General features: G+C 36.1%; 1 protein-coding gene across 2 annotated transcripts in view; it reads left to right on the forward strand.

Annotated features, from left to right (window-relative positions):
* The window catches only part of LOC107558862 (regulator of G-protein signaling 3-like), a 181,369-nt gene that overhangs the window by 153,152 nt on the left and 18,024 nt on the right, over positions 1-10,193 (forward strand). For both annotated transcript variants that reach the window (XM_016242551.1, XM_016242552.1), the window contains exon 13: positions 6,156-6,226. In XM_016242551.1, the coding sequence (XP_016098037.1) occupies positions 6,156-6,226 (71 nt within the window). The remainder of the gene's footprint in view (positions 1-6,155; positions 6,227-10,193) is intronic.

The following is a 10,193-nucleotide window of genomic DNA, read 5'->3' on the forward strand; positions in this document are numbered from 1 at the left end:
TTCTTAGAATTGACAAGACGGTTGACCCTGAGAGGTCAGATAAATGTCTACAGCAGATCTAAAATATTCATAATTGATTATAACTAGTTATGATTAATTATTCATATTTCCTAATGAGCTGATTCGTTACAGTGGCCTTTACATTAATACTGTATAATATGCAAGTACAGTTTGTTTTATAACATTTTAATATTTCAAGTATCCTAAGTGATTAAACATACTTCTTTTTCACAAGGGTATTGAGGACACACACAGGATATTACTCATATACAGGTGCATCTCAATAAATTAGAATGTTGTGGAAAAGTTAATTTATTTCAGTAATTCAACTCAAATTGTGAAACTTGTGTAATAAATAAATTCAATGCACACAGACTGAAGTAGTTTAAGTCTTTGGTTCTTTTAATTGTGATGATTTTGGCTCACATTTAACAAAAACCCACCAATTCTAATCTCAACAAATTAGAATATGGTGACATGCCAATCAGCTAATTTGGCCAGCAAACTCACCAGACCTGAACCCCATAGAGAATCTATGGGGTATTGTCAAGCGGAAAATGAGAAACAAGAGACCAAAAAATGTAGATGAGCTGAAGGCCACTGTCAAAGAAATTTGGGCTTCCATACCACCTCAGCAGTGCCACAAACTGATCACCTCCATGCCACGTTGAATTGAGGTAGTAATTAAAGCAAAAGGAGCCCCTACCAAGTATTGAGTACATGTACAGTAAATGAACATACTTTCCAGAAGGCCAACAATTCACTAAAACTGTTTTTTTATTGGTCTTATGAAGTATTCTAATTTGTTGAGATAGTGAATTGGTGGGTTTTTGTTAAATGTGAGCCAAAATCATCACAATTAAAAGAACCAAAGACATAAACTACTTCAGTCTGTGTGCACTGAATTTATTTAATACACAAGTTTCACAATTTGAGTTGAATTACTGAAATAAATGAACTTTTCCACGACATTCTAATTTATTGAGATGCACCTGTAGTACCATCATTACTGACAGTCTCATACAGTATGAAAGTATTATTGAAGTTTGCAAACATCATATTATTGATGCCTGCTGTATTATTTTTGCATTAGGGATTTAAGTAATGCCATAGCAACCACCCAGAACACTCTAGCAGGATCTAGGTTAAAAGAACTCAGAGCACCTCAGCAGCTGATAAGCAATGACCTGGCGACCAAAAAAGTAAAAACAGTTCAGTTGATGAACAATTGTGATGTTCAGTAGTCTTCTGTATTGGAACATAACTATGGCCACCCTTTAGTGTGCCAATATACACACGTCACCATAGCTAAGAATATGGCCCACCTGCTCTGGAATAAATAAATACAGTTATAGCGTCATGAATTGTGCGATGAACTGTTTACATAGCAATCTGACACTACAGTCTATACTAGCCAGAGAGTGAGCAGCACTTCACCCAACATAGCCTACATCAACCAGTTCATGAAGCCTTATCCCTACTGTTTAAACATTATCCTTACAGGTTTTAAATGATTTTCTATTTTCTATTAACATGTACCTAGTATTGCACATGCTAGATACTGCATATCTAGATAGAAATTTGGCATTTATTACCAGATGATAGCTGACTCTGGTTCCTCTAAAGGTTGATCTCTCTCTTTAAGCTAACTCTCTTATTTAGGTTATTTGTTTATTTATTTATTGCCACAGTTGGTTTTGGCTTGCTGACGGCATGGCAGAAGAATAGTTTTCTGTAAAGTTCCTTTGAAACAATATTTTTCAAAAATTGACATGGCCTTACTTGGCAAGTGATGGAAACATATTTCTAATTCATAAACATCCTGTTGAGAAACACTAGAGCAAATATTGTTACATCTGCAATCCACCTGAAGGCTTCACATGAATGTTTTATAGAAGCCTGCTGGTCACACACTAATGGACTTCCTCTAACGTCATTTTATGTGTGTGTGCATTTACGTCAGTATCATTCTAATGTTTTTACTTGACATTTTAGTGGGCTCTTTTCATTGGAGAACAACATTTTGTACATAAACTGTAGGGAAATCCTCCTGAAGCAAAGCTGAGCAGCTCTCTTTAAAGCACATGGATGTTTAGTTTCTGAGTCACCGCTACTTTTGAGTCCAGAGCTTTAAAGGAATAGTTAACCCATGAACTAAATTTAATTCTGCGACTGTGCTCTTTTCCAAGAAAGCATACAATCCATTTTTTTTTTTAAAGTCAGTAAACACATCAGTGATGTAAAGTTGTCTAGAAAAGAAAATAAATAAATATACATACCCCCACCCCCAATTTTGATATTTTTAATCAAAATATTCATACATATCCTTAGGTTTTGAAGAGTTGACAGTCATGAAGGTTCGCAGGGTGCTTTATATGATATAGTTTTTTTTTTTATTGGCCTGCATGTTGACAACACCACATGACTGATTAACCCTAACCCTTTTCAAATATCACTTGATATTAAATAATTACTTAGTGAAGCTCCCCCCCCCCCAATAGCTGATAATAAAATGTCAAAGCACATTTTTTCTTCAAAAGAATTTCATTCATTTATTGATGCTTTTTCTTCATTATGTTGTATCATCCTTATATTTTATTGACCCCCATATGACTTGTATGCCATGTTTCTAGTCTACTGAAGCCATTTTATAGATATTTAGAACAGACCAAAATTGAAGTATTATTCACAAAAACCTTCCTCTCTGTCACTGTTCTGAAATACCGTTCTACATGCACTGTTTGGCTACAACATGCAATGCCATTTGGCATTAATTACGTCAAACTTAGTGGAACACATTGCCTGCTGGGATGCATCAAGTTTGTGTATGTAAACCTGAATAAGCTTAGAGAGGCATAGTGTAAAACATCATTTTGTGAACTATTACTTTAACTCTTAAATTCGGAGGCACAAGGGCTTAATGTACAGCCAATTTAGTACAGTACATCAGCAAAACTAATGGATTTTGGTGTAAACATATAGATGGAAGCTAACATCATCTGAAATCATCACAGCCAATTTTAAGAAAAAAATACATCTTCTATATGAAAAATACACATGCTGTAAGTGTATGCAACATTTTTTGCACCCCTGGTCTATATTTCGGTTATGATGAATAGCTAAATGACTGGAAGATGCCCTGTTTTCAAAAGGTACAGTATAAGGTAAAAAATGACATTTCTTTATTATTAATTATACAGTATCAAGATTACAATAATTACAATGGTCAGAACGTAAACACCACTTTTGGAAAGGATCACAGCTTGTAAATTTTTATTTTAGCCAGCTAAGAGCATTTCAATTCGTGTCTGGACTTTTTTCACCCATTGTTCCTTGCAAAAGAATCCGATTCTGTAAATTCTTAGTCTGTCTTGCTCTTTTGAGAGTATATCCACAGATTTTCAGTGATGCTTGATGGGACTTGAGAGTCATGGCAAAGCTTCAGCTTGCACATCTTGAGGTAGACCATTGTGGATTCTGCATGTTTTTAGGAGCAGGATTCTGTTGTGAAAGCCACCCTCTTATCATCTCAAGCTTTTTTACAGACAGTGTGATGTTTGCTTCCAGAATATTTGCTTCCAGTTATTTAATTGGATCTATTATTTCCTCTAGCAGCGAAATATTCCCCATGTCACTGGCTCCAACACAAGCCCAAAGCATGATTCGTTCAAAACTATGCTTAACAGTTGCAGAGGTGATCTTTTAATGAAATTCAGCAGATTTTTTCCCTCCAAAAACAAATGATCAAGCATATATGTTTGTTTGGATGTTCATTTGCTAACTTCAGACAGTGTATTTTGTAGTGAGGAGGTAGGGAAGCTTTTCTTGACTTGATTCATCCACAAAGGTATATTTAGTGCAGCACCACAGTCTGCTAAATCTTCTTGAACCAGTCAAACAGGATTTTGATATGCCTTTCTAGCAATCCTACCAGCAGTTGTCTCTGATAGATTTCTTGGTCTTCCAGACCTCATCTTGACCTCCACCATTCCAGTTTACTGCCATTTCTTAATTACATTACGAACTAAGGAAATTACTGTTCAGAGGAACCCATGGTTTTTGACTGTCGGGACTTTTGAGAAGTCATAGTATTTACAAAGGTGGCCTTTCCTAACAATGATTGTGAACAAGCTATAGACCTACAGTGCCTTGCGAAAGTATTCATTATTTTTTCACATTTTGTTAAATTGCTGCCTTATGCTTCAAATTACTTTTTTCCCACATCAATCTACACTCCATACACCATAATGGTAAAGCAAACATTTTTTAACATCTTTGCAAATTTATTAAAAATAAAAAACTTAAATGATTCTATTGCATCTGGGACAGTTGAAATTTAGCTCAGGACCATTCAGATTGCTTGTAGATGTTACTACACTTCGAGTGAAGTTAACCTGTGGCAAATTCAATTGAATGGGTATGATTTGGAAAGGCCCACACATCTTGGTCTAACGCCACACAAAGGTCTAACAGCTGACAATGCATATCAGAGCAAAAACCAAGCCCTGAGGTCAAAAGAACTGCCTGTAGAGCTCAGAAACAGGTTTGTGTCAAGCCACACATCTGGGGAAGATTTCAGAAAAAAAAATCTGCTTTTGCGTAGATGATCGGGTTGGGGCTCGCCTGGGCCACGGCGATGAACCTCGCTCGTTCCTCCGTATGAGCGGGGAGAAACAAGCGGGAAAACTAAACACTTTTAAAAACGGGGGAAAAAAAACAGGGAAAAAGGCGCCGCTTACTTTCAGTTTTGGGGGTCCGCTGTTCTGTCACGGTTCACAAGGAAGAAACGAGGAGACACTGGAGAATACGTGAACTAGAATTTAATTACATAAACAAAGGAATACAAATACTGGAACTTATGAATGACATTTAACAGCGGATGGGGAACAAGGGGCAGAACACACTATAAATACACAGACACCAATGGGACACACCTGGGAGCAAATGAACTAATTAATCAAACACAGCTGGATACGAATTCACACGAGGACAGGAACAGGAAAGACCAAATAAGGAAAACAGGCACTCAACAGGAACATACACGTGACACTTACACTTATTTGTGACGTACATCACCAAAAAAAAAAAAACTTGTTGCTCCTTCCATTTCATCACAACTTTAAATTTTGCACATGTATTTATTTATTTAATAGACACTAAGTTATTTGTAGCTGTAAAATGGATGGTTGGATGAATTTTTTTTTTTTTATATTAACCTCTATCAACCCAACTGTAGCAGTATATCAATGATATGAAAATAACACAAAAAAATTCTGGTTAATTTATAACTGTAAAAAAGGAAACATTTTATTATAAAACATCAAACAAGCTAGACAAAAGTAATATGGCCTGACAATTAAAAAGGGCAGCCATTGTATTTATATACAGTAGTTTTTTTTTTTTTTTTTATTTGCATGGTTAAATCCCTGTATTACAACTATCCACAATTTATCTTTCTTTGCCATTTCTCCTAAACACCGTACACCACAATAAAGTAGAATCCTTTCAAGTCTAGAGAATAATGTGCCATCGTCACAAGAGTTTGTTGAAACAATGTTTTTGCTTGATAAGGCCTAATTTTCAGAGGTGTGACAAATCCCGAGGGAGCTCAGACGCGATACAAAACATTATATATACAGAAGGGGAAATATTTGTCTAACTGAGAGGACCAAGAAAAGCTGTTTATTGTCCAGTCGCAACATGAGAGGTCTGTGCCATGTATGGCCACAGCCAGACCATGGGTCAAAATGGGACTTGCACACAATGGCTCATTCTTCTATATACAAAGTGGCCTCAAACCTTCAGACTGACCGCCCACTTTCGCTCCCCCTCCCCCTGTTTTCTTCTCGGTCTGTTCAGCCTATTATATCCCTCTGAGGACAGGAAGTGTAATGTGACTCCACGGTCTGAGCCCCTTGCTTTAATCCAGGCATGGCTGGAGGCCAACTGAGCCTATCACATACACACACAATCTCACACACTCGCTGCTGAGGATTACAGAAACCAGGGTCACACACACACTCACACACACAGTGTAGAGCTATGGCCTGTACCAGGCGGTGAGGATTAACTTGTCTTGGTTTAGCTACTTGTGGAACTGGAATTCTGCATTGCTTTCCTTAACTGGATGATGCCGACTGTTGGTCTCTCCACAGCTGAGCGCCGGCTCTGAATGCAGCTGTGACGTGGGTCCTGACGGGAGCAAGAAGAAGAAATCCAAAAACCTGTAAGTCCCATTCCCACTTTCTCTGCATTATATGTTTATCACCGGTGCTGGTGAGAGGTATCAGTCTCCACAAGTTACTTATTTTATCATTTGATGTGATGTTTTGAAATACTTGAGGGCTCTCAGAAAATCTCATTGTTGGTCTTTAGTTCTTCGTTAGTTCTTTTAATCTAATAGTGAAATTTCCACTTTGTGACAACTGTGGCAAATGCAATGGTAGACCCTGACATAATTTAGCTTTTTGAAGAGATGGGTAACGCTTTACTTTATCTCCCATTTGTCACTATTATTTAATGCATTAAATAATATTAACTTACAGTAAGCAATACGTTGTTACAGTATTTATTTATCTTTGTTAAGGTTACTTAATAAAAATGAAACTTTTCATTTTTATTTCATGTTAGCTAGGATCAGTTAAATAAAGCAAGATACAATACTCTAATAATGCACCGTATTAGTTAATATTGGACTTAATATGAACTAAGATTAATAAATGCTTTAGAAATCGTAGAAATGTCATTGTTAGTTCATATAACTACATTGTAATATGTTGGATTTTTCAAAGTTGTAAATAAAGAGTATTGGGGTACGTTTGTACAAGAAAATGCTAGTCTTTCTACTTCAAAATGTAATGTTTAATTCAATGTGTCACTTGCCATTTATTTGAAATTGTTTATTAAATTTACTAGCAGTTTCTGAGTGTAAATTGTTTTGCAGGTAAATCCTTTTCATTGTATTGTTGTTGACTATTGTTAACAAATGGAGCCTTATTATGAAGTGTTACTAAGAGATTTATAAGATTGAACCAGTATTTGAGACAGTTTTCATTTGATTGAAGACAGTAGTAGCACATTGTGAAATCAGATTGATTGAAGTCAGAATTTAGATTGGCTAGGTATTTGAATTATAAAAAAGGAAACACTACCTTTTACCTAATTTGGCCAAATTTTAAGGTAGCATTGTATGCAGTCTATGTGTGTTGCACAAGCTATAAAATAAGCTATAAAAGTTGTGTCCTACATTTATAGTTTCTCAAACTTCTTCAGTTCCCTGATGGTTATGATGTTGTTGTCATAGCTCACTAGAGCTTGTGTGTGTGTGTGAATGTCTTATCATGTGTGATACTGTGTTAAGCTCTTCACAGACAGTTAATCTGAGCCTTTGTATTGTGAGGTGTGAATTGTGCCAAAGTGTCTCTAGGTATATATTAACACTTTTCACACCTACAGAACAATAGCATTAAAACTGCTCCTCATGACATCAACTGCCCTGTGCTCTTATAGTGAGGTCAACACAATAGAGGAAACGTTTTTACTGTCTGGAACGGGGAGCTGGAACTGTCTGAATCAAACTTGAACATTGTCCAGAGAGAATGTTTCTTTTGATAAAACTTTCACTAATATAAAACAGTCATATTGTTACAGTTGAAAACAACTGTTTTCTATTTGAATGTATTTAAAAACAAAACAAATCATTACTCTAGACTTCAGTATCACATGATCCTCTTATTTCTGATTTGCTGCTCATCAAACATGTCTGATTATAAATATTAATGTTGAAAACAGCTGTGCTGCTTTACATTTTTTTTTACAACTGTAAAACAATTTTTCAAGTTTCTTTGATAAATAGGAATTTGGCTTTTTTTTTTTTTTTGTGAAAAATGCAATTCCTTTCTGTGACTTTTGCTGGATTTAATGCATCCCTTCTGTATAAAAGTATTAAAGGGTTAGTTCACCCAAAAATTTTAATTCTGTCATTAATTACTCACCCTCACGTCGTTCCAAACCTGTAAGACCTTCGTTCATCTTCGGCACACAAATTAAGATATTTTTGATTAAATCTGAGAGCTCTCAGACCCTCCGTAGAGAGCAATGTTCCCAGGCTCAGAAATGTAGCAAGAACATCGAAAAATAGTCCATGTGACATCAGTGGTTCAACCATCATTTTACGAAGCTACGAGAATACTTTTTGTGGTCAAAGAAAACAATAATAACATAATTTACTCAACATTTTATTCAACAATTCTTCTCCCCAACGCTGATTATGTTGTTTACTTTCAGTGGATACTCTCCAAAATGGCGGAAGACAGTAACTCGGGGAGAAGAATAGTTGAATAAATTATGTTATTATTGTTTTATTTGCACACAAAAAGTATTCTCGTAGCTTCGTAAAATTACGGTTGTCACATGGACTATTTTCCGAGTTCCTTGCTACTTTTCTGGACCTGGGAACATTGCAGTTGCATTGCTGTCTACGGAGGGTCAGAGAGCTCTCAGATTTGATCAAAAATATCTTAATTTGTGTTCCGAAGATGAACGAAGGTATTACGGGTTTGTAACGACATGAGGGTGAATAATTAATGCCAGAATATTCATTTTTGGGTGAACTAACCCTTTAATTTACTTCAATCAATCAATCAATCAATCAATCAATCAATCAATCAATCAATCAATCAATCCCAGACTACAGACTCAAGAGAATGCAGTTTATTACTTAATTTGTTTGATTAAAAATTATATTTTTGTTATTAACATGATTTATCTTGAACTTTGAATTTGATTAAATGTCTATAAATTCAATTATTAACAGTGTTTTTCAATTATTGATCATGTTGATCTATTTATAAATGAACTTTAACAGGCACGAAGAGACATGTTTAGAGTATTGACACAATTTCTTAGTCTTTCAGGCCTAGTGCCTTAGGCAAATCTGTGGTGAAATGATCTGGTATGTTTAGCAGCCACTGCATTCCCCGATCCGCTTGAGGGATTAAAACTTAATATTCCACTGACTGAATATTGCTCCTGTCTCTCAAGAGGTTGTAATGGTTTAATCTTCTTGCAGACATTTATTTTAAGAGGTGTTTGGGGAACTAGGTGACTGCAGCACATTGAAACATACATACACATAAAATAACTGGCCACATTATTTAAAATGAGAAGTTCATAGCTCAGTGCAAGTAGTACATGTCATGGGAGAGGTTTATTTTACACATACACACTACTAGTTTGCAGCTGTTCTGATTCTGTTGTTTCAGCTGCATTAAGTCACAGTAACACTAGACTTTGCATTGAATTCACTTCCATTCATACACATGTGAAAACAAGACTGGAAACACAAACTCATGTGAATAAGTCTTCCACTGCATACCAAAGTTTAGCTGTGAGTTAAGCTGTGTCCTGACATTAAACCAACAGAGAATCTAAATGTCACAGATTGACCAGTTGACTAACTGCGTGGTTTGTAGTGTTGTGGGGTCTGTAGTAATAAACCCTTATTTGTGTTTAATTATCCTTTGTTTTGCAGAATGTCAGTTTACACTAAGTTCAAATAGCCTGTCTTGTTGGCAAAGGTTATTTACTCTAACTGCACCCACTATTGTTTGATATAGCCAGACAACATTACAACAGTATCCAAGCTGGAAACTGGGACAGTGGCTAAGACAGTCAACCAACACGCATCCACCTTTATCTGATCCAATACTCTCCATTTTCCTATCACATATCAGTTCAGAGAGGTTTTTATTTAAAATATATTGTTACCACACTCAAAACCATTGTTCTCTTCCTGGACTCTTTATACCCAGACCAAGATGGCCAACATGCTTTTTCTTCAGCAATGGAGTCTTGCGTGGTGAGCGTGTATACAAGCCATGGCGGTTGAGTACATTACTTATTGTTTTCTTTGAAACAATTGTCCCTGCTAATTCCAGGTCTTTCTGAAGATCTCCACAAGTGGTCCTTGGCTCTTAGACAACTCTTCTGATCATTCTTTTCACTTCTCTGTCAGAAATCTTGTGAGCACCTGGCCGTGGCCGGTTTATGGTGAAATTATGTTCTTTCCACTTCCGGATTATGGCCCCAACAGTGCTCACTGGAACATTCAGAAGTATAGAAATGCTTCTGTAACCAATGCCATCAGTATGTTTTGCAACAATAAGGTTGCGAAGGTCTTGAGAGAGCTCTTT

The sequence above is a fragment of the Sinocyclocheilus grahami genome, unplaced genomic scaffold, assembly GCF_001515645.1.
Source record: "Sinocyclocheilus grahami isolate Dianchi unplaced genomic scaffold, SAMN03320097.WGS_v1.1 scaffold662.1, whole genome shotgun sequence".
NCBI lineage: Eukaryota > Metazoa > Chordata > Actinopteri > Cypriniformes > Cyprinidae > Sinocyclocheilus > Sinocyclocheilus grahami.